Source organism: Pleurodeles waltl, chromosome 10, assembly GCF_031143425.1.
Source record: "Pleurodeles waltl isolate 20211129_DDA chromosome 10, aPleWal1.hap1.20221129, whole genome shotgun sequence".
Taxonomy (NCBI): domain Eukaryota; kingdom Metazoa; phylum Chordata; class Amphibia; order Caudata; family Salamandridae; genus Pleurodeles; species Pleurodeles waltl.
In genome coordinates, this window is record NC_090449.1 from 281,371,967 (window position 1) to 281,396,766 (window position 24,800).

Below are 24,800 nucleotides of genomic sequence, written 5' to 3' on the forward strand. Positions count from 1 at the left end.
TGATATACGTCATACAGATATTTTAAGGAGGGAATTAGTTTCCAAACACCGGTTCCATTCCCTGCTTTGTCCTCGACTCCCTTCTGCAGCTGCCTGACTTCCCACATTCTTGAGACCTTTCAAAGGATTGCGTGGTTCAAAGATATAGATATCAGCCTTCCCTCCTCAAAGTACAACAGCCGAGGTCCTTTAGTTATTTTTACCACATGATTATAATGAGTAACGTGCCCCAGCCGGGAAAAGAAACCAGCTGCAAGCCTGTGGTGTGGAACCAGGCTTAGTTTACTTAAACAGATATACATAAGATAACACATGTGATAGGCAGTGTGTTCAGAGAGACAACTCAAACTACATGTGTTAAAGGAAAAGGAGCAATACAAAATGGATTCTTACAATCAACCCTTTTTGAGCTTTTCTCCCTGAACATAACCAACGTTTTTGAAAGGAGTTCTAAATTTCCTCATATATGTTGAATTTTACTCCTACTTCCTGGGAATTGAAATTCATGGGGACATAAACAACCGATGGGTATGAGCAACCAGTATCTGTAGTGAGAAGTGGGATCAGTAGCCATTAGGGAATTTATCTCTTCTCTCTGCATCATAGTTCGGTTTGTTTCTAGTATTTTAACTGGAAGAAGTTTACACAATTTTAAACAGGAACATAAAGCAGGTAAGCACTGTACTAACAGTCAGCTTAATATAATAGCTATTATTATAAAAAGTATGTCTTTAAACAACCAGCTCCACCCGCCGAGGCAAGACCATAACCATGAAAAGCTTAAATTGCCTCCTTTATATTGGCCCCCCTTTTCAAATACCTGTACTGCTTCTCTTATTTTCCCAATATCCAATTCTATCTCTGATTTGTTGACAAAGTAGCAGCATTTTTGCTGGTACTGATGTTGGATTAAAACACATACTCGTCCTAACTTGAAGCAAGACCCATCTACAAACAGCTCTCCCTGTGGGTCAGATAGGGGAGTATCTGTTAAGTCTACCCGTCCCTTGGTTTCTTCCACAGTGTCAAAAATGCAATTATGATCGAATTCCACATTGTCCTGAGGGAGGGGTAGTAACGTAGCTGGGTTCAAGACATTGCACCGCTTCAAAGTAATATTTGGACTGAAAAATGTTAATTCATAACTCGTTAGACGAGCACTGGTGAGGTGCTGCGTCTGTGTCTTGTTTAACAAAATATCAACTGCATGAGGAACCATCACAGTGAGCGGATTGCCACCAACAAACCCTTCACTTTGTTTCACTGCAGCAGCTGCAGAAGTCACTCCTCTAATACAAGTTGGCAAAGCTTGTGCCACAGTGTCCAAGGTGGAAGAGAAGTATGCACAAGGGCGTTGTCTCCCACCTTGATCCTGTGTCAAAACAGACCATGTACAGCCATGCTTTTCATGCACAAATAAAACAAATTGTTTGCTGTAATCCGGATTACCCAATACAGGAGCAGAGCACATCGCCTTTTTTAGTACCTGAAAAGCCTCCTCACATCCGTCAGTCCAAGGTACAGGAGAGGGCACATCTGAAAGTGTCAGAGCAATCAATGGTTTCGCTATAAGTGAACAATTTGGTATCCACTGTCTGCAAAAGGATGTAAATCCCAAAAATGCTCGGACTTCAGAAGTGGTGCGTGGTGCAGTCATTGTATGAACCAGTGTTATTCTGTCTGGATGTAATCTCCTTCTCTCCTTAGACAGGAGGTGTCCTAGATAGGTGACCTCCTCTATACAATACTGCAATTTTGGGAGTGACACCTTATGGCCCAGGGATGCTAAATGATGGAATAATGAAACAGTATCAGTCTTACATTGTATCATGGAATCTGAGGCAATTAAAATATCGTCAATGTACTGCAACAGTGCAGAGCCTGAAGGTGGATTGAATTGGTCTAGTTGACGTTTAAGGCATTGACTATATATATATATATATATACTGGGACTCTCCACAAACAATGGAGGAGCTCTTGTCAGTGAAAATGATCTACCAAATATTGCGAAACTGAACAAATATTGGCTTTCTTCGGCGATTGGAATACTGAAGAACGCATTCTTCAAATCGTGGACGGAGAAGTAACACGCAGTGGGTGGTACCATGGTGAAAAGACTATTCATGTCTGGGACCACAGGAAACTGGGGAATTACTATTTTATTTATTTCTCGGAGATCAATAACTAATCGATATACCGTGTTATCAGTAACTGATTGCTCAACATCTGATCTATAAGCATAATTTTGTTTCTTGACAACAGGAAGAATTGGACTGTTACAGGGGCTGCTTACTATTGCCTTGAGCCCTTTTTCACTTGCTTTAGGTCATTTGTATTGAGGAACGCGAGGTAACGGGGCACCTGGTTTGATTTTTATTACAATAGGGTTGATATCCATAATGCCTACATAATTTTTGCATTTGGCCAATAAGCGAGGGTCTAATTCCGCTAGCTCTGGGTGTAAGTCGTATTCCTGTGAAAACATGCAATGCTATCCATAGTTACATAGACACCATCCATTGAACAGTAAATAACTGCATTTAATTTCTTTAACATAGCTAATGCAAACAAGTTTTCATTGTAACCTGAGGTTAAAGAGAGTGGCGCGTGTACTGTAAATGGTCCTACAGTTACTCTCATAGGTGCTGAGATGGGTCTCACCACGGGGATCCCAGAAATCCCAATTGACGTGGTATGAAGCCCAGACATGGGAGCCCCGGAGACTGCAGAATGTGCAATAGATGTTCTGGTGGTACCAGTATCTAGGAGAAACTTATAGCCCTCTCCTTCGATTTTTACATTCCCCTCTTAATGAGCAAACTGCGTTTTCAAATAATAAGACTTTCTATTAAGAATGTGGGATACTAATGTGCCTTATTCTCCTACGAATTCTGCACACCTTGGATGTTGATACTTATGTATCACTGTTGTGTACATTGTGTGCTGTGGTCTTTATTGTTCATTGTTATTTGTGTATAGCTATACACATTCTCTGTGCTTTAAGGGTAGTAAGGTAACTGACCACTGCACCATTTATAAACTGAAATATTTGCATGTTCCCTTTACGGTGATTATCCCCTGGAGGTGCGGTATTCTACACCCTTATTAGCCTCCTACCTTTGTCCTAGGCCTCTTCTTGTCTTATAGTGCCAAAACACCATTGTTGGTGGTGCCATGTCGTAGTTGGACTCTTGCTCCTAGGCAGACTCCTGGTTTAGGGATGACAGCACTTTTGTTTGTAGGTGACTAGGCCAACCCCACAACAAGTCGCAACTGTCGGCCCAACCCTCCCGGCTTACAAGTAATACCTCACCAAAAACCCAAACAGTAAAAGGTGATTTCTGGAAGCCTTTATGCATGGACTCTAGAATGCGAGAATCGTGGTGGAACAGAGATTACCCTTTTCTCACGTTAGTAATAAGTCTCACACAGGCAAAGAAGATACAGGAACGTTTTCAATAGGTTTATTAAAAAAGAGTGCAATCTACTGTAAAATGCATTAGTTGCAATGATTAGGATAATGAACAATGCAAGAAACAGAATGGTAAAGATGAGTTGTGATTACAAAGACCTCCACCCTCTTACAATAAACACGAGATGTAAAATTCATAAAACCCTAGTATGGAGAACCTAATCTCCAACCTAACGAGAGATAGGTGTGTTAAACCTAATCTGCCAGAACAAGGTCCATGAGAAATGCCCCCAGCACTCATTACCTTGGAATGATGTCCTTAGATCAGACTCTGCGGGAACACGAAGAAGGCTGGGTCTGCTTCGAAGCGACGTGTACCATAGATGGCATCGATAGCATCTGCTAGGAATCCCTCTGATAACCTTGGCTGTGTGAGATGTATTTATACATCCTGTAGAACCCCTGACACAGGTGTGTTCCCAAACAGTAGGCTTGTGGCGGCAATCATGTAAACAATTCCCACCCAAAATACATTCTGTTCCTGTCACATGTAAGTGGGAAAGGTACATGATGTGAATACCTACGTACAGCACTTACTTTTGATGCTGATAGTGACGCTATCACAGAGGGCCACTGATACGTAAATCAAAACATTGCTCTAACTCAAAACAAAGGCAGCCATCTTAAAAGAAATTATAAAATAAATAGGCTAAGACAAAGCAGTATAATTAGGTTAAAAGTCACTAGGTGACGGGGCCACAGGCCTGCAAGCCAGAAGGCTAAGCTAAACACCTGATTTCCATTAAAACTGAGTTGGATCTACTACAGTAACACCTTATCTGGTTGTGGCTCTATCTAGCTGCAGATTCTTTATCTAGCCTCCCATCCTTTCCGCTCTGCCTATTGCGGAAGACTTTGAGTAGTTAACCTTAAATTTAAAACCTTTTATAATTAACTCCAGTTGTTGCCTCTAAGCTGGGATTTAAGTTTATGGGGCTGTAATAAAACATAGAATCCCTTCCACGAAAAACACAGCTTTATATTCTTTTTGCCCATGAATAATGCCTTTAGTTTTAGGGTTAGATATTATATTTTACGCCAGCGGTTGCATTGAATGAACAATTATTAATGGGAAGAGGGGTCACCCCTGTCTTGTTCCCCTTCGGTCGGTCTATTTTAGGAGAAAACTCAGCGTTTTATTTTGAATTGTGTTGTGGAGTAACTAAATTAGACATTATATTTGTGGTGATATTAGGGCCCATGTCTGTTGCGGCGAGCTGTTTTTGCAAAAAATGCCAGCCTACTATATCAAAGGCTTCTACATATCAAGTGAGAGAAGGGCTATTTAAATTTGCTGCGGTTCTATGGAACTTATCAAAGTAAATGCTATTATAATGTCATTTGTGTCTGTTTTTCTCAAATCCAGGCTGCTCAGGTGATAAGTAAATGCCAAATGTTGTCAAGGCGAGATAGAAATATAGAAGTGACTATTTTCATATTGAAATTTAGGAATGCTGCTGGCCTGTAGGAACCACAAATAATACATTATTTACCTGGTTTTTAAAAGAGGACTGTGGTGGATTCCATCATTGTTTTCATGACTTTACCAGATTTTAAAAAAGGAGTCAAACTGTGTGGCTAGCAGCTTAGCAAATAAATTGACATAGCCTAATAGATGGGCATAGGTCCAAGCATTTGTTTATTTTTAAGGTTTTTATTCAATATCTGTAACTCATCTTCTCTAATGGGGAAAATGCTGAGAATTTCTGTTGTGACTACTCATCTGTAAAAGAACGTTTTTGGTTTCAAATTTGTGTAATTTAAAGGCTAGTAGACTTTGCATGCATCTTATTGCCCTTCTCATAATAACATTTGTTATGTAGAGCTTTTTTTTCCCCTCAAAAGCATCTCATCAGGAGTTGTTCCAATTGTCTATAATTTCTCGGACAGAAGATGCAGTCAGGTCTCTAAAAGCTATTTCATTGATAGCCCATCATCTCGGAGAGAGTCTATGGGCTGATGTTCAATCTAATTTACTAAGACCACCAAATATTTGCACCTATCCAGGTATCAAGTACCTTGGGGACTCAACCTTCTATCAATTAAGACATAGTCCGGACTAGAAAAGGATCTGTGGAAGTTGGAGAAGAAACCTACCCCTGTTCTCCCTCATGCTGAGTTCTCTAAATGTCCACCAGTACTAGGTATTCTATTAGATGTGTTAATGATTGTAGGACCTGTGTGTTCGAGTCCTCAGGGGATGATTTATCACAACAGGATTCAGTGATACATTAAAACCGCGTCTAACCATGTTTGTGAAACTGAACTGTCTTTGGGAACAAATCTGCATATAAGTGATGCTTCCGGTCATTGGGGCCATGCGCTGAGACCAGCATCCTTTGTGTGTTGCTGATCATGCAATTAAGGCCTAGTAATATGCTTTCTTTGTCTTCTAGTTTGTTGTATATGGCAAAATGAATGCCTCTCCATAGTAAAATAGCTACTGTTTTAGTTTTAGCATTAGTGGTTGCATGAAACTGGAAGGGGGTACAAATAAAATCTTAGTTCACAGATGACTGTTATTATATAATATGTCTCCTGGAGTAGGAGAATGTCTACCTCTGTATATTTTATAAATTTGAGTTGTGCTTTTCGACTAATGGCTGAATTGAGGCCTTGTATATTTAAAGTGACTTTTAATAAAGTATTGATCCTATGGGTAATAATGGAGCCCCTGTGTGCTCAAATGGCTATTGAAGGAGTTTACAACTTACTTTGTGAATACTCAGGAGCAAGGGGCTTTGACTGGTAACCTCCAGACACTAGGGGATCAACTAAGAACTGAAGGCTTTGTCCTGGTAAACAAAAACAATGACCTGCTGTCCTTGTGGGTTTTTAATAAATGAAAAAACAGAGTGCAAACTTTAAAAAATCGATAAAACCTTTACCCAGTGATAGAATAACATAGTCTTATTGGTAACTGAGCGTCCCAAAGAGGATGTAAAATGATTGTACCATTAGTAGAAAGGAAGAGGAAAAAGAAGGATAATGATGGGACAGCTTGTATGTTCTTCCTCTGGCACCCAGGAGCTTTCTAATGTACGTTACTTCGATGCCGAGGTATTTGACATTTAACATGGGAAGCTTTTGCGCTCCACTTGGGACCACCTCGACTTCTTCCCACCCACAATATACGTATCAGTGTTGAGGCTTGTAAGAGTTCTTCTCAACTCAGTCTTGCAAATCATCTGCAAACTAACAGCACTGATTATAAAGGTTCCATTCTGACTGACCGTGGGCTAATTTTCAACAGAAGTAATTTACTGAGTATTTCTCTTGGAACATTGTTACCTATTCATGCTTTAGGAGGTCCATTCTTGGCAGGTTTCTCTATTCGGGGTTACTGTAGATTTAATCCCTCAGGTCATCTGACAGCTGTAACAGAAGAATGTCTCTTTTACTTGTCCACTGTTTTAAGCAGAAAACTGTTTGTTGTCCTTGGTTTAAAACAGACTAAGAGTGTAACTAACCTGTATGGAATCTAGAATCTCCAGGTTACACTCTATGCCTTTTATAACTTATGTCTGCAAAGTCATGTTTGAATCGTGCATTCCCACCTACTGTTCAGACAAGCCCCCACGGAATGTTCCACCCTGCTTGCATATCACTAGCACAGGGCCCATGCTTAGATTCAGGATAGCTTAACATAGCATTGTCTTGCTCTGGTCACTCCTCCTTGCTGTTGCCTTTTTTAACTTGTCATTAACCCATGGTATCGACAGGATTCTGTACGTCCCATAGACTGCCTACATTGCATCTGCTACAGCTCTTCATTAGTATTTTTTTCAATGGCCTTGTTTTACTCCACAAAATGTATTGTGTTCCCATTGCATTCTTGCTTCACTCAGCCTGTTCAAGTTGATTCTGTTCCAGTACAGTGAAAATATTTCATTTGTTCCCAAAGAACAACAAATAACATCAGTTGATTATTAGCCCATCACAGCAGGTTTGTTCATAAACTGATGGTTTAATTATCTTTGCTGGTTCTCTCTAGAGTCCCTAAAGATTGTTGCTTACGCAGGGTTCTCCTAAGCTATTTGGACAAGCTTCTCCATACATGACTCTTAAATGTCTGCTGTCCTTTTCCTTGCTTCTCTCACCTATTGCATGTCTTAAGCAGAGTAATAGTATAATTACAAGTCTGTTTTAGTAATGTATTTTATGCCTTTTCTATAGATGGAGCCTTCATCTGGTGGGAAAAAGATTTTTCGAGCTCGCAAAACTATGAATCCAAGCAGTCGTCAACAAATTGAATCACTAAATAAATTAAAGGATATTTTGGAAAAAGAGAGAGTTTCAAAGGAAACAAATAAGGAATATAAAACTGTACCATTCACCAAACAAGATGATACAAATTGTGAAAATGATCTTTTTGGTCAAATCTTCAAAGTGGAATCCAAAACCCTATTATCTGAAGAAAAAGATGTGTCTCCAAACCAATTAAAAGTGTCAGTGGAGGTACTGGGCATTGATTCTTCAGTAGCGGCATGTTCACTAGAAAAGGATATCTGCCATTTTAACCATCAGACAGCACAGTCGCTCAGTCCTTCAGAAGTAAAACCTTACACCCTAGAAAAACCTCCTCTTTCAAATGTATCCATTGAAAATCCTTTAATTCAAAATATTTTGAATGACATATATGATCAAGAAGCTGGTGTTTTGTCAGAACACAGTGTGAGTACTGTGGCCTCAAAACTACAAGACAGCTTGTCAAGGAAATTGCATGATATGTTAGCACAAGAGAAAAAATTAATAGCAACTACTGCACCCATCCCTTTGGAGGCTGATTGTGAGAATGATGATGCGATGATGACTGACAGAGTCCTTCCCGTTTCTGAAAAGATTGTGATACCTTTAAATTTAAGTGAAGGAGATGAAGATGAAGGACTTCTTCCAGTGTTGGAACGGATGAATGCAAAAGTGTACCGTAACATTGAAAATCAAGCTGATGGTGCAGTTAGTCTACAAGACCTACACCCTAGTCTCCCAGACAAAAACCCTGTATCACAAAGTGGAGGCATCAGCATTCCTTGCTCTGTGCAGCTCCCTATTAACACTTTGGATACTGATGTGAAGAGGGAAATCATTAGTATACCTGATGATGAGAAAGTAAAGTGCTTGGATGAAAGTAAAACTTTTCCTCAGAAAGACACTAAAGACATAAACCCTGTATCACAAAGTGAGGGTGTTACTATTCCTTGTTCTGTGCAGATCCTTAATAACAACACTTTGGATACTGATGTGAAGAGAGATATCATTAGTATACCTGACAATGAGAAAGTGAAGTGCTTGGATGAAAGTAAAACTTTTCCTCAGAAGGGCACTATAAACATAAACCCTGTATCGCAAAGTGAAGGTGTCACCATTCCTTGTTCGGTGCAGCTCACTAATAACTCTTTGGATACTAATGTGAAGAGAGAAATCATTAGTAAACCTGACGGTGACAAATTGAAGTGCTTGCATGAAAGTAAAATTTATCTTCAGCAGGACACTATGGATGTCGATTTGAATAATAAAGCTTTTGATGAACCGGAAAGCAAAACCAACTCTGATCTAGATGGAACGATATCTTTGCCTCAAAAGGACACACTAGCTAATGATTTGGAAGGAAAAGACACTGCTGAATGTGCTAATAAAAACCTTTCATGTCTTGACGCAGATGCAACTTCTAAGAAAGAAACACTTGTTGACAACTTGAACAATGCAGCCCTGTGCACATATTTTAATGAATCAATTTCATGTCAAGGGCCTGAGGTTTCCTCCCAAAACATAGATTCATCCATGGAATTGGTTATTGGTAAGTGTATGCTCTTGTTGATTAAAAAATGTGTTGTTTTAAATATTTCACCAAAGAGTGTGTTTAGAGATATCCCTTGCGGGGGAAAAAAAGGAAAATATCCCAATCCCATAGCTAGCTTGCGCAACCTCTCATAATATTCTGAGATCCCAGTGAGCAAAATATGCCTAGTAAGTTAAGTGCATTCTGACCCCATTGTTTACCATGTTTTATGGTTAAGGGACCCTATTAATCTTAAAGCTCCACCTAGCTGGTTTATGCAATGTTGGTATGCAATGTTTGTATAGGGCACAGAACTAGCAGTGTGCTGCCCACAGTGGAAGGTGTGTTTTTTTTTTTTTTTTTTAATTAAATCAGTGGTAATTTGGAAGAGCGTTTGAGTAGTTCTGTATTCCAAAATCTGTTTGACTAAATGGTTCTGGAGCTGCTCTCTTCTAAACCCCATTCCCTAAACAGCTGGATTGCAATTTTGAGAAAATAAGCATTGTTGTTTAACTGATTATTGAATGCATTTTGCTGTGGATTTTATGTTTTGCTCTTTACAAGAAGCTACATCCATTTTCCAGTCCGTTTTAGCCATCCATTAATCGTGTTGTGGCATTGACTAAAGCAGCAGTAAACCACAACACATATTCTGTTCTTTCTTGTTGATACCAGATCTGTAGTAAAGTGCACACTTTCCTTGCCTCTTTACACCTAAAGAAGTGTGCTGGGGTTCCATTTGCTTACTTGTCTTTCAAAGGTATGTTAAAATTGTAGAACTAAAGTTGTAGTAGAAGCTTTTCTCACTTGGCATTCTCTCTGGTTGTGCCACTTCTGATCCAACAGCCAATAAGCTCTCCTTTCTTGTAGCTGATTGCATGCTGAAGCCAGGTAGCTGCGCACAACGCTGAGCTTAGCCAGCTAATGATTCCTCCCAATCCTGCTGCTTCACCAGCAACTGAGTATCCCCACCCTGGCTGGCACTTCCTTGCCCTCACACTGTCCATCAAAGGGCAGTAGTCATGAGCTTGTGAAGTTAATGTGCATGAGAAGGGATTGTCTGCAGTACTCCCACTATCAACAGACAGTCTGAATACCTACAATATCTTAGTCTGTAAGATCTTAGTTAAAAAGCTGTTCATTACAATGCCTATCTTGGCTCTAGTCACTTATCTTCCACCTGCATCACAAACAGCAGTGCTTAACCTATAAACAAGCTGGGTTGGGGTTCTTTGTACAGAGCTGTCAGCAAGAACATTCGTTTTTAAAATATGCAACATGGTCAATGTATTGCACATCTATATTGATCATCTTTGGGCTAGGCACTGGTTCTTATCTAAACCTGAGCCAGTGTTCGTTTAGCCTACTAATGTGCTAACATGAGGTCAGACACAACGTAGAAACTGCTGTTGTTCAGCTTGGTGAATCATTCAGAAGTCTTCTCTGAAGTGAATTACTTGAATCTGGTTTAACCATTTTCCATCCACAGAGCTGCTTATACATGAAACTTCCAATACATCAAACTATTTCCACACAAGTATCCTAGAAATATGTAAGATGTAAGTACATTTCTCATAAAATATCCATAGCTTGGCCCTCAGACATCAGATAATGGATAACTTTTCAACAGCCCGCCTCCTCCACCAGGAGTGGACATCACATATCGTAGCCTTTTTCTAATCTGAAAGCAACTATTGTACAGTTATTTACTTGCCATGCATAATATCTAAGATTGTCAGAAAGAAAATCCAAAGGTCTCCCTACGTCCCATTCAAAATGTTTATTGCCAAAAGTTAGTCTATTTTAAGTTAATGAAAAGCACAAATCAGCCTTCTCTTCTATTCGCTCAAAGTTCAGGGTGACTCAGTATTTTTTTTTAGACCGTCTAGAGATGTCCAAACTGTCACATATTGAGAGACTCATGAGAGCAACCGAAGCTGTGCGGCTCCTGTATGTCTCACAACATTCAGTCTTGTCAGAAAGCTCCTTTGATGCTTTTTTTCCATAGAAGGTCATACTTAGTGCTGGACTGGCCGGAGCTGGCATTGGGTGTTTTTCCCGGAGGTCTGGAAGGGTGAGGGCTGGTTTTGGATGGGTGGGGGCTGGTTTTATGACTGGTGGCCGGTTTTACAGCAACTCTGCCCCCAAAACAGCAGCAAGCATGTGCTTGCACACCCCTTATGAGGTCTTAAAGCTGTGCCTGGTACCTTTGCATGCACAGTTTTAAGACCTCATGTGCGTGCAAATGTCCAGTCCCCTCCACTCCCCCTCGGGGGGAGGTATGGAAGGGGAATTTTGGTTGGTCAGAAAAGTTGCCAGGGCTGCTTTTGGTTCCAAGTCCAGCTGTGGTCATACTTATAATCTGAACTCTGCAAAATCCTTGCCACAAACAACCATACAAACCTGTGAGTCACCTAATCTTGCTGACATGTGCTAGGCCCAGACCATTTAGTCCCATGTAGCTAACCAAGCCAATTCCAGAACCTTAGTTCAGGCTCAATCATACCTCAAAAGGAGCAGCCATCTTAGGGGATCTGTGGTCTGTCTAAAACCAAAGCAAGTCCCCAGCTGGTATGGTCCCAGCTTCACACATGCCAGAACTTTGAAAATGATTCCCTCCCATCGTAGTCACCTACAGATGAATGCTACAGGCTGGTCCTAGCCCTCATTGTTTAGCTGTGACAAGATAGCACCTATGCCATACTCTGAAACATTTATCTGAAGTTGGAATTACCTCCTTCAGGGTAGCAAAAACCTTCTGCAACACCTCTGTACAGATCACCTTTTTTGGGCTGTTTCTTGGAAGTCACTTCAATTAAGGGGCAATATCTGTAAACATATCTTGTAGTACCCAGTGAGGCCTAAGAAAGCTTTCACCTTGGTCTGGGTGTTTGGTAGCTGTCAAGCAATAATGGTCTGTACCATGGGTTGGAGAGTCTGAACCATGACTCCACTGACTTAGTGGCCCAGGTACACCACTGTTCCCTGCCGTATTTGTCAGGTACTGGTGCTGATAGTCAGGCCTGCCTTCTGCAAGGCCTGAAGCACTTCCTGGAGATGGTGCAAGAGGTCATCCCAACTGGAGCTTAAAACTGCTATGTCATCCAAGTAAGTGGCACTGATGTTTTCTAGCCCCACCAGGATCTCATTGACTAACCTCTGGAAGGTGCATTCTTTAATCCAGATAATATCACTTTGAATTGAATGTTGCCCTGTTGGGTGGAGAAGGCTGACATCTCTTTGGCCCCCTCAGACAGGACGATCTGCTGATTCCCTAATGTCAAGAACAGATACTGAGGAACTTGTCAGCCCTCAGCCAATCAAGGAGTTAATTTGCTCTGAGGGTAGGGTGCACATCAGTCTTTGTGACTGAACTGAAGCCCCTGTAATCTACTCAGAACCTAAGTTCTGGGGTGTTTCCCAGTGGGAAAGCTTTGGGTACCAGTATCACTGGACTAGATCTATGACTACAAGAGGGCTCAATCAATCCTGCCCTAGTCCAGCATCTTAGATATCACCTTTTCGTTGCAGACTCTCACTTTTTTCAGACAACCTGTAGATTTTATTATTGATAAGAGTGCTGTCCCCTGTGTCTGTCATGAATACGCTAATCAGTGAGCTCTGAGATAAGTGAGACAATGAAGGCAAATTGCCCCAACAAGTGACACCAGTCCCTCTGTTTTGAGATCAGGGTAAGGGGAGAGGGCATCTCCTTCCACTCTCCTGTCTTGCTCTGGGAAGACAGGTGGTCTGGGATATGTTCATTCTCCTCCTCCCCATCTTCCATCACCAAATGCATAGTTACTTTAGACCTGTCAAAGCTGGGCTTGAGGCGGTTCATATGTAGGACCATTAAAGGGTTCCTAAGTGTCTTGATGTCCGCCAAGTAGGTGACCTTCCCTTTTTATTCTCCTTCACTCTATAGGACTGGGACACTGGTCCTTTCAAGCCCAGGGCTCCACAGGCTTCATCTCCACGTATTCTGGCAAGCTGATACCCCTCAAGCGTGGACATCTAATTTTACCACTGCTTTGTGACTTCTGGCTGTTCTCCAGGTTCCCAGCATTCTGTTTCCAGAAGTTTTTAATTTGAGACCAGAGGGCCAACATGAAGCTCACTACATAGGAAGGGTGGTGGTGGGGGGGGTTGTTCTGGGGGCTGGCTCTCACCTGTATTTCAAAAGACTGAAGTCCATGTACTGGGAGGTTAAACAGAAGTTCAAAGGGACTGACCCCACTCCCTTCTGAGGCACTACCCTGTATGCAAATAGCAGACATGACGAGGACGTCCCTCCTGCACATCAAGGACTATGGTAGGCCCATTATTGTGTCTTTCACAGTCCAACTGATTCTTTTAATAAGACTATTGGTATGTGGGTGGTATGGTGTGGAGCGCCCCAGGCTCATCCCATACTAACAAAGTTGGTGCCTCTGCCAGACACAACTTCTTTGGGGAAACCCACACTGGTAAGGATCCCTATCCATTCCCTCAACACCATGGGCCGGACTCTGAGGGAATATCTTCAGGGTACCAGGCGGCATGAACCATTAGGATCAGGATAAACCTGTTTCCTAAGGCAGCCTTTGGGTCTAGAGGCCCAGCAGTGTCAATGCCCATCTTTCAAAGGCTGTTTCCATCACAGAGAATGGGAGCAAGGCAGATTTTTTGATTTACCCTGGACTTCCCACTGGCCTGGCAGGTAAGACCGGATCACCATAACGCATCTGATTGTGTCCTTTTCTGGGCCCAATAAAAGTGAGTGACTAGTCAGTTGAAGGTTTTAGCCTGCCCCTTATGTCCTGCCAGGGGAATGGCATGAGCCAGCTCTAATAGCAAGGCCTGGTAGCACTGGGGTAGGATCAACACCTAGGTTGACCCAGACACAGGGCTCACAGTGTTACTATACAGGAGGCTATTATCCCAGTTAATAAGGCGATTGTGAGAGTTGTTGCCAGCTGCTAGGGACACAGCCTGCTGACTTAGGCCTACAAGAATGGGGCAGTCTCCTTCTGCACTGTGCAAAAATCTGCCTGGGACAACCCCCTTCATTTTGCCACCCAGGTAACTTTGGGTAGGTTTCCTAGGGCAACCATGTCTTTCCCTGTAGGTTCTGGGACGTCACTCTCAGGAACAGCCCCCTCCTTGACATGGTCAGCCTCAGGAGCAGCCTCCTCCTTGACATGGGAGCTTCTGGGTTGGATTTCCAAGCCCTGCGACTTTCCTCTTACTGGCCGTTTTTTGCAGCTCTTGGTCCTTCTGCCACCCTTGATGGCCTTCCGTGGACCGTGTGGTCAGACACACCCACTCCTGCAATGCCAACATCTCTAAATGAGACCTGAGCTCCACCACTTTCCAGGTTATGTGCTCTAGATTATTTCTCAGCAGACAGTTGACAGACAAGACTGGGCTCACAGCTACCTTTTAAGGAACCTTAGACAACCTACCACCCATCCAAGGGAACTAGAGCCACCGGAGAGTGACTTGCATAGTTTTCTGCTAACACAACCAGGTGAACTGCATCAGAGATCAACTGCTCTTGGAGCCCCTAACAGTAGTCAAACTGGCTCCTGTGTCTCTCAGAGCCCCACCTTCTGTTCATTGATGGTGAGCCACTTCCTATACTTTTTAGTATTGTCAGGCATGTGAGATTTAGGCACCATCTCCTTGTCACCCAAGGGCACTAGAGTAGCCTCTGAAATCTCCCCCAAAACTAACATGGTGCAACCTCCTTCCAAGTACATTTGCTATTTCCAGTATAGGCTCACTAGTGGTTTGCTGCTTCCTGTGGTGACCGATTGTAGAGCCCTTGCTGTGCCCATATTGATAACATTTATAGCAATTGGGCCGTAAGTAGCATGGGGACTTCTTCCCAGAAACCCACCGTTCTGCTCAACACTGGACTAGGATTCCATTCCCTCAAAACATTTTGAGGTCCTTTAAAGAACACCCTTTGGTTTCCACCCTCATTCTGTTGATGAGGATTTTGCCTACATTTGTCCAGTGAGCTTTGAATCAATCAGTTGTTTGTGCGCTTCTGCAAAGCAGTTACTCAACATGTGCTCTTTCATAAACCGATTGTATAGCCCATCATAGTCCTTCACTTTGCTGCCCTTCTCCCAGCCATTTAGTGCCTTACTGGAGTAATCCACCGAATCAACCATTGGTTGGTGAGGCAAACTTGACAGCACAGGCTTCTTTCATGGGGGCATGCCTCATCCTGTCAAACTTTGTCTAGGAACTGGCATATGCTTCTAAAGACTAACAAGCCCGCCCCCCCAATACTCCTTTAGGGCCATGTGCATGAATAAAGTGACTCCATAGGCTTCAATCCACTGGTCAGTGTTGTTCCCCACTACAAAGCTTAGGCATCAGGTCTTAGAGGATGTGGACCCTTTTACCTCTAGGCCCTCTGCATCGCTGCCACCATCTTTACTGGACTCTTGGACTTTGTGATTCTCTTGGCTTTTAGGTCCAGTATTTTTTTTTTCTGGCTCCTCTCGTTTGCTAGCAGAATTTTCTTCTCTTCTAGAGCCATCTTCCTTTCCCCTAAGGCTCTCTTAGCCTCTACTTTTTTCTCTTCTAAAGCTCTCTCAGCCTCTGCCTTCTACTCCTCTAGGACCCCTGCTGCAGCTGCTTCAGTTCTCCTCTCTTCTGTTGCCAGCTTTTTCTCGTGTTTGGACTCGGTGGCCGGGTTGCAGCCTCAGTTTTCTCTTTGCTTTACTGTCCCCTCCCAACTCTGTAGGGGTCAGACTGTTAGAGGACACACTGCTCTCTGCCATGGATAAGGCATGTGGCCTCACTCCATTGGGTCTGCCTCTCTTCTCTGGGGCCATTACCAATTAATTCCCTCTTCCTCTTTTCTCTTCCTTGTCTTCTGCACCATCAAGCTTCAGCCCATGTGATGTAGACAGCAACATGTGGATCTGTTCCGGGGCTCTGAGGACTACCTAGTACTCCAGGTTTATAGAGCCTTCTGCTAGAATTAGCCCATTCTCCTTAAAATAAATCATTTTCACCTCTGTCACCGTGAAACTTTCAATGTTGCTGAGTCCTCCCCCACACCACCATCCACTCTTGCAAAAAGCACAGGAGCAAAATATGAGGATAGAAGTAAAATTTAGAAAAAGGGGGAAATGGGCAATTAAAAATAAAGGAGACTTTAAAAAGAAATCAATTTTGATGTTGGAAGGGAGTAAGAAATTCTTGGTTTTACTCCAATCATAGGGTAAAGTGCTGAACCCCACCGCTGTAAACCAATTGGAGTATTCGTTGAGGGGGATGAGAACCCATCTCAAATAATAATCACATTCTTTGTCTGCGTGACCCACTAAATACACCTGTGCCTAACCTCTGGTAGCTTGGCACAAAGCAGTCAGGCTTAATTTGGAGGCAATGCTCAAGGTATTTATGCAGTACACAAATATCATAAAGTAACAACAGCACATTACAGAAAAACCCAGACCAATTTAGGAAAAAAGAGTACAGTTTAATAAATAAAATAAAGAAAATTCAGAGTAGAACCGAAGATATTAAAGTGCACCAAAAAGAACAAATTGCCAACCGTGGTTCTCTGTTCGTGCTAGACTGGGTCAAAGTCAAAAGTTAGAAGCAACGAGATGGATCACAGTTAGATATAGTTACTGGGGTCATCCCAGGTGACAATTGACCTTCTGACTTAGAAACGTTTGTGGCTGAAACATTATTGTCTGTGGGGCAAGCTCTGAGCGGGCAAAGTCCATGCCTAGGAAGGCCTCTGTCAATCAGATTCTGTCTAGCATCAGTACCAATTAAGTCTTCTACCTTCACTTAAAAACGTTTGGGGAAATCTGATCTCCTTCAGCAGGGCAAACCAGCCAGCTGAGGCCTACCAGTGATTTGGCATCTATGACTGTAGCTTCATTGATAAATCCTGGTCTGATTCTCCAGGCAAAAAGTTGGTAGAAAGCTTCTAAATTCCACTTCTCCAATTTGAGGACCGGAGGGATACATTCTAACACCAGCCATGGCTACAGAACCTGGTGGCACAACCACTTAAGGGGTTTAGGATCCACTCCAACAGAGGCCAGTAGCAGTGTCCAGGACAGCTCTAGGTGTAACTGGGCAGGTGCAGGGAGAGAAGCCTCTGGAAACTTGTTGTGTCTCTATAGCTCAGCCATTTGATTCTTGGAATTGCTTCTGGGGTCCTGGGTTCAAGGCTCGCTGATCCAGTCTTCCTTCAGTTTCAGACACCAGGGCAGGTTGTTAGATCTTCACAATCCCATGAGTGTTTTGAGGCAAGGTCTGTTTGGTCCACTTTTCTTTTGCCCAGTGGCAGACTGTGGGTGGAGGGCAAGCCTCGATCCACCCCCCCACCCAAACCAGTTCTGATCAGTTCCTCTTAACCACTGGATTTTGTGCCAGCCTGGGTAGAGAGACAAAAGGGAGGCAGGCCTCAGTGTGATCTTCATTTGCCAGCGACAAGGTGGGCATCATTTGAAGTTCAGGAAGGGGCTGAGGACAGCCCCCGTGCAGTCCTGTAAATGGAAGAGTCTCCCACCCCACAACCAGATCAGTTTGTCCGCTGTCTGTGAGCAATACCCATCTCGCCACAGGGAGCCATCATGAGTCTGGTGACAGCTTAACAGTACCAGATAAGCATTTTGGGTTTAGGCAGGAAAATAATTACTTTCTAAAAGTGTAATTTCCAAAATAATAATATAAAATCTGATTGACCATTAAGTTGGATTTTAAATTACTATTAAAATTGGTCCTTAAACCATTTTTTGTAGCTGCTCCCAAACTGAATTTAGTATTGTAGTCCTGTAAACCAGTGAGAGCAAATGGGAGAGACAGTCTTGTCACAATAAAAAAATTACTTTGGTGAATTTTCACTGCCAGGACATGTATATTTAATGTTTTACATGTCCTTCCTTTTACATACCATGTACCATGTCCTATGAGCCTTTGGGGCGTCCCTCAGGGGTGACTTAAGTATTAAAAAAGAAGGCTTTAAACCAGGCAAAAGCTTTTTAGCAGTTTTAAAAGTGCACGCCCAGGCTTCAGGGGCAGGCATGGAGACCTGTTTTAGTGCTACTTAAGTGGGCGGCATAATGAGTGCTGCAGTCGACTTGTAGCATTTAATTTACAGGCCCTGGGTACTTGTAGTACCACATACTAAGCACTTAAAGTACATTAAATGTGCCAATTGGGTATATTCCAATTTTATTAGGCTTAAAATGGAGAGCACAAACACTTAACAACTGTTTAGCAGGCGTAAAGTGCATGGAGTCTTTTGGCTAACCAAAACAGGTTCAATTAAAGAAGGAAGAAATCTGGGGGAATGCCATGTAAAAGATGGATGTTTCCAGTTCTTATGCAAAATATTGTACCTACCTAACATAATACACCAACACTGGGAGGAGAAAATGTGACCTAACGGCCAGATCTGCCACTTTGGACTTCGGCTCAACATTGTGTGATTTTGGGAAAATTATTTTTTTGATGGATACAACTACCTGTGGATTCCTCACCTAATGAATACTCCCATGGCGCCAGCATTCGACGGAAATCTTCTTACTAGTCTCTGCACGTCGACGAGGACGTCACTCTAGCCCCCGCGACGCCGTCTGAAGTCATACAGGCAATAAGAGGTCCTCGACGACGTGCGGACGTCAGTTCCCTTTTTTCCGTGCATTCGAAACGGTTATCTTCGAGGGAGCAACTGTTACTTTTTTGGTTACAGTGTATTTTTGCTGCGTAGTCTTTCGCTGTGGTAATAATGTCGCAGAGAAAGTCTGGATTTAAGCCTTGTCGTGAGTGTGGAGGCAAGATGTCGGTGACGGATCCTCATTCCGATTGCCTTTCGTGTTTGAGCTCCGACCACGACGTCTCGACTTGTGATTCATGCCAGCACATGAATCCAAAGGCCCTCAAGGAACGTGAGGCGAAGCTGTTTATGGCTAAATCGAAGGAGAAGCATCACAAGAAGTCTTCTTCAAGACATTGGCGTCATCGAGACTCCCGGCGCCGTAGAGAATCTCGGCGTCATTCGAAGGAGACTCGTTCCAGGTCTTCGGATCGGCGCCGAAGGACATGGGAGATCAGTCCCACGGTTACGCCGCATCCTTCGACGCCGTTGCCCTCTCCGGCGTCTCCAACTTCACCTGGACAGGCGTTGGTGATTGAGGTATTGGAGCCTCAGGTGTTTTCTCCGGCGCAGACGTCGAGGCCGGCGTCGGGGTCGCCTCCGAGACAGGCACCTCAGTATCCGGCTTTTCCCACCCCTGGAGCCGATAGTTCCGCATTCTTGAATGCGATGTATGCCATCTTCCAACAGATGGCTCCAGGGGGTGCTCCGGCTGGGCCTTTGGCCTTTTCTTTGGGTGATCCTGCGCCTCTTCGGCCGGCACCCTTTATGCCCTTTCTCCCTTTTGGGAACGTGGGCTCGGCGCCAGTGTCGGCGCCGGTGGCCGCTCCGGTGGCTTCAGAAGGATTGGCCCCGGTGATTTCCATCCCGTCGACGTCGGGATTTCGGCCTGTGACTCCGGTGGGTCCATCTGCTTCAGCTGCTCTTTTGTTGGCGCCGAAGTTACCTGTGGCGCCGGACGCGGCGTCGGTGGCTTCTGAAGATCGGCGCCGATCTTCGGCGGAGGCATTGTCGACTCCGCGTATTGAACAACGACTTCATTCCAGGAGACGTGCTCTCCGTGTATTAGAAGAGCAGGAGTACCAACGAGCCCTGGAGGAAGGAGAGCTAGAGGACTCGGGTGATGGGCTGCGTGGACTGGAGTCGGCCAGTGGGCTGGACACTTCCCCTGAGTGGGATCTTTCGTCCCCGGGGGAATATACTGAGGAGGCTGCTTCCTTTCATGCAGTGGTACGGAAGGCAGCTAGTTTTTTGGACCTGCCTTTGCCGGTGGTGGAGGCTAAACAAAACCTTTTAACAGAGGTGCTACATCCGGCCTCAGCTGCGGCGGAGCCTCTGTTGCCATTTAATGACGCTCTGCTGGATCCGGTGTTAGAGGTGTGGAAGAGGCCGGTATCTTCCCCAGCAGTTCACAGAGCCGTGGCCAGGAGGTATCGGGCGGCTCCGACTGACCCTGGGTTTCTATCTAGGCACCCTACGCCGGAGAGCTTGGTGGTGCAGGCCTCCTGTTCATCCAAGTCAGCGCCTGGTTCTTTCCCGACGGTGCCTGGGGACAGAGACTCAAAGAAGCTAGAGGCGCAGTCGAAGAAGATTTTTTCGTCCTGCAGTCTGGCGTTAAAAGCCACCAATGCAACCTGTATCCTGGGGAGGTATATTCATGCTCTGATGGATGACATTTCCTCATCGTTTACAGAGCTTCCCCAGGGTCTTTTGGATCTTGTCTCAAATGCCCAGGCTGCTGCGACCCAGATTATCCAGACGGGACTGGATACCACCGACTCGGTAGCCAGAGCAATGGGCACAACTGTGGTGTCAAGGAGACAGGCCTGGCTCCGTAACTCGGGCTTTTCTGCAGATGTACAGTCCACATTGTTGGATCTCCCGTTTGATGGGGACAAACTGTTTGGAGCCAAGGCTGATTCGGCCTTGGAACGTTTTAAGGAAAGCAGGGCCACGGCTAAGTCGTTGGGGCTCCAAGCTCCTTCTTCAACGGCCTCTTCCAGATTTTTCAGGAGGTTTCGTGGATTTGGGCGTGGCTCTTCCTCCTCTTCCTTTCGGGGAAGATATCAGCAACCTGCCTCTTCCCATCCCTATAGATCTTTCAGGGGAAGAGGTAGGGTCCGCACCAGAGGAGCCTCTCAGCAGCACTCTGCCTCTTCCTCATCCTCTGGCGGGGTGCAGCAGGGGAAGCAGCCTTAGGCTTTCACCATTTCCCACTCACTCCTCTCCTGTAGGGGGAAGATTACAGCATTTTCTCACCAAATGGAAGACTGTTACAACGGACACTTGGGTTCTCAGTATTGTGGGAAAAGGCTACACCCTTCCCTTTCGGGAGTTCCCGCCCCTCATCCCGCCCCGCCCTTCTTATTGTTCAGAAGAACACCTCCTGTTGCTAGAACAGGAGGTACAAGCCCTCCTTTCCAAGGGCGCGGTGGAGTTGGTCCGAGAGCAGGAAAGGGGTCGAGGATGTTACTCAAGGTATTTCCTGATTCCCAAGAAGGATGGTCGTTTGAGACCAATTCTGGACCTGAGGATCTTGAATTGGTTCCTCAAGCAGGAAAAATTCAAGATGCTGACCCTAGCACAGGTGCTTTTGGCGTTGAACAAGGAAGACTGGATGGTGTCTGTCGACTTGCAGGATGCTTACTTTCATATCCCGATACTCCAGTCACACAGGAAGTATCTCCGGTTTGTGGTGGGATTGCAACACTATCAGTTTGCGGTCCTTCCGTTTGGTCTTACTTCAGCACCTCGAGTCTTCACGAAGGTGATGTCGGTGGTTGCGGCAGAACTCAGAAGGAAGGGGATAGCAGTATTCCCTTACTTGGACGACTGGTTGATCAAAGCCAAGTCCCCGGAGCTTGTGTCTCATCATCTGCAGTCAACAACCCAGTTGTTGTTCGACCTGGGTTTTTCGGTGAACGAGCCCAAATCTCACCTAGAGCCCTCTCAGCGCCTCCTGTTCATAGGGGCAGTACTGGATACAACATTGGGTCGGGCCTTTCCTCCGCCTCAGCGGATTCAAGATATTCAGGATTTGGTTCCAATGTTTCAAAATGGAGCGGTAGTTCCAGTCCTCAAGGTCCTTCGTTTGCTCGGTCTTTTTGCCTCCTGCATTCTGTTGGTCACGCATGCTCGCTGGCACATGAGGGCTCTTCAGTGGTGCCTCCGAAGGCAGTGGTCTCAACACAAAGGGGATCTAGAGGGTACTGTCAAGATCTCTAGAGATGCTGCTGTGGATTTGAAGTGGTGGATTGCAAGCAACAATCTTTCACAAGGAAAGCCGTTCCAGCAGTCGCCACCAGTGGCCACAGTCATAACGGATGCTTCCACTCTAGGGTGGGGAGCTCATCTGGGGGATCTGGAGATCAAAGGTCTTTGGTCTCCAGAGGAACAGATGTTTCACATCAATCTGTTAGAGTTACGGGCTGTACGTCTGGCTCTCAAGGCCTTCCTCCCTTCCCTTCGTGGTCAGTCGGTACAGGTCCTAACGGACAATACTACCACGATGTGGTACATAAACAAGCAGGGAGGAGTGGGGTCGTACCTTCTCTGCAGAGAAGCTCTTCGACTATGGTCCTGGGCAAAGGACCATCAGATTTGCTTGATAGCAAACCATCTGGCCGGAGTCTTGAACGTGCGTGCGGACAGTCTCAGTCGCCATTTCTCGGCAGACCACGAGTGGCGTCTCCATCCAGATCAAGTCCGTTTAATCTTCCAGAGGTGGGGGTTTCCTCGGGTAGATCTGTTTGCCACTCGAGAGAACGCGCATTGTCCGTTGTGCTGCAGCCTCCAGCATCCGATGCAGGGAGCGTTGGGGGACGCGTTTCAAATAACCTGGTGCGGCCAGTTGCTTTACGCGTTTCCTCCCATACCCTTGATTCCTCGAGTATTGAGGAAGATTCGCCAGGACCGGGCTCTAGTCATCCTAATAGCTCCGGATTGGCCAAGGAGGGTATGGTACTCCGACCTTCTCCAACTCTCAATGTGCCCTCCGCTCCGTCTCCCTTTCAGGGCAGACCTCCTCTCGCAGTCGCAGGGGCAGGTTCTACACCCCAACCTCCAGAGTCTGCACCTACATGCCTGGAGATTGAACGGGGCAACCTGAGTTCCTTCTCTCTCCCGCCTGAGGTAGTGGATGTTATATTAGCGGCCAGGCGACACTCCACTAAATCTATCTACGCTAATAGATGGTCTAAATTTGTTGCGTGGTGTGGAGAGAGGCAGATTGATCCCTTACATGCTCATCTATCGGACGTTTTGTCTTTTGCTCTCTCTCTAGCGCAGAAAGGTTGTGCAGTGGCTACCATTAAGGGTTATTTGTCGGCCTTGTCAGCCTTCATTTGTCTTCCAGACCAACCATCGTTATTTAAATCCCCTATTGTTATCAGATTCTTGAAAGGTCTTCTAAATAAATATCCTCCAAAACCATTCGTTATGCCGCAATGGGATTTGTCCTTGGTCCTGACTTTCCTTATGGGGTCCCCTTTTGAGCCTATGCATTCTTGCCCCTTAAGGTATTTGGTTATAAAAACAGTTTTCCTGGTAGCGATAACATCTGCAAGGAGAGTGAGTGAGTTGCAGGCCTTATCGGTAAAGCCCCCTTATACAACTTTTTATGGGGATAAGGTGGTGTTGAGGACCAAGGCTGCTTTCCTCCCGAAGGTTGTTTCACCCTTCCATTTGGCTCAGGCAATTACTTTGTCCACGTTCTATCCTCCGCCTCATCCTTCCAAAGAGGAAGAAAGACTGCACCGTCTGGACCCAAAGAGAGCGTTGAGCTTCTTTATTGATAGAACAGAGGATTTCAGGCTGGAGGATCAGCTGTTTATTGGATACGTGGGCAAGAGGAGAGGAAAGGCAGTCCACAAGAGAACACTATCCAGGTGGGTTGTTCTTTGCATTAAAATCTGTTACTCTTTGGCAAAGAAGGATCCTCCTGAGGGCATTAGAGCTCATTCCACCAGAGCGAAGTCGGCCACTTCGGCCTTGGCCAGAGGTGTTCCTGTGGTCGACATCTGCAAGGCCGCAACTTGGTCGTCCCTTCACACTTTTGCAAAACATTACTGTTTGGATTCTGAGGTTAGAAGGGACGGCCATTTTGCACGGTCAGTGCTGCAGGATTTCTTGGTTTGACCATTTCGGCACCCACCACCGGGAGTGGTACTGCTTTGGGACTCTATTCATTAGGTGAGGAATCCACAGGTAGTTGTATCCATCAGAAGAACGAGTTACTTACCTTCGGTAACGACTTTTCTGGTGGATACATTAGCTACCTGTGGATTCCTCACGGTCCCACCCGCCTCTCCGTTGCCTTTCTGGTCTTACCAAGTAATCCTTGAGTGCGCTCCTCTTGGTCTTTGAGGGTGCAATAGATGTTGTATATATTATATTTATACATATGTATATATCTTTGTGTATATACTTGATGTGTATATATATATTTTTAAAAAGAGAGAGTTTTATATATATATATATATAAAAGATTTACAGTTATTCATGCAATGTTGTGTATTTTTACAATGTAATGGGATGTTGCCTTGCTCTTTCATTGCATTGCCTGGTTGTTCTCATGCACGTAAAAAATGATTGGTACTGACGTCCGCACGTTGTCGAGGACCTCTTATTGCCTGTATGACGTCAGACGGCGTCGCGTGGGCTAGAGTGACGTCCTCGTCGACGTGCAGAGACTAGTAAGAAGATTTCCGTCGAATGCTGGTGCCATGGGAGTATTCATTAGGTGAGGAATCCACAGGTAGCTAATATATCCACCAGAAAAGTCGTTACCGAAGGTAAGTAACTCGTTCTTCTGTTCTGTAAAACCAGCATTGGCAAAGCCAGTAGTTTTACCTATTCCAGATATTGGCTTTGTCAATGTTTTTAGCCATGTTGCACAGCAAAGCGGCTGTGTTTTTATTTTTAAG

General features: G+C 44.7%; 1 protein-coding gene across 2 annotated transcripts in view; it reads left to right on the forward strand.

Annotated features, from left to right (window-relative positions):
* Positions 1 to 24,800, forward strand: part of ATF7IP2 (activating transcription factor 7 interacting protein 2) — a 239,021-nt gene that overhangs the window by 18,126 nt on the left and 196,095 nt on the right. For both annotated transcript variants that reach the window (XM_069210411.1, XM_069210412.1), the window contains exon 2: positions 7,649 to 9,269. In XM_069210411.1, the coding sequence (XP_069066512.1) occupies positions 7,649 to 9,269 (1,621 nt within the window). The remainder of the gene's footprint in view (positions 1 to 7,648; positions 9,270 to 24,800) is intronic.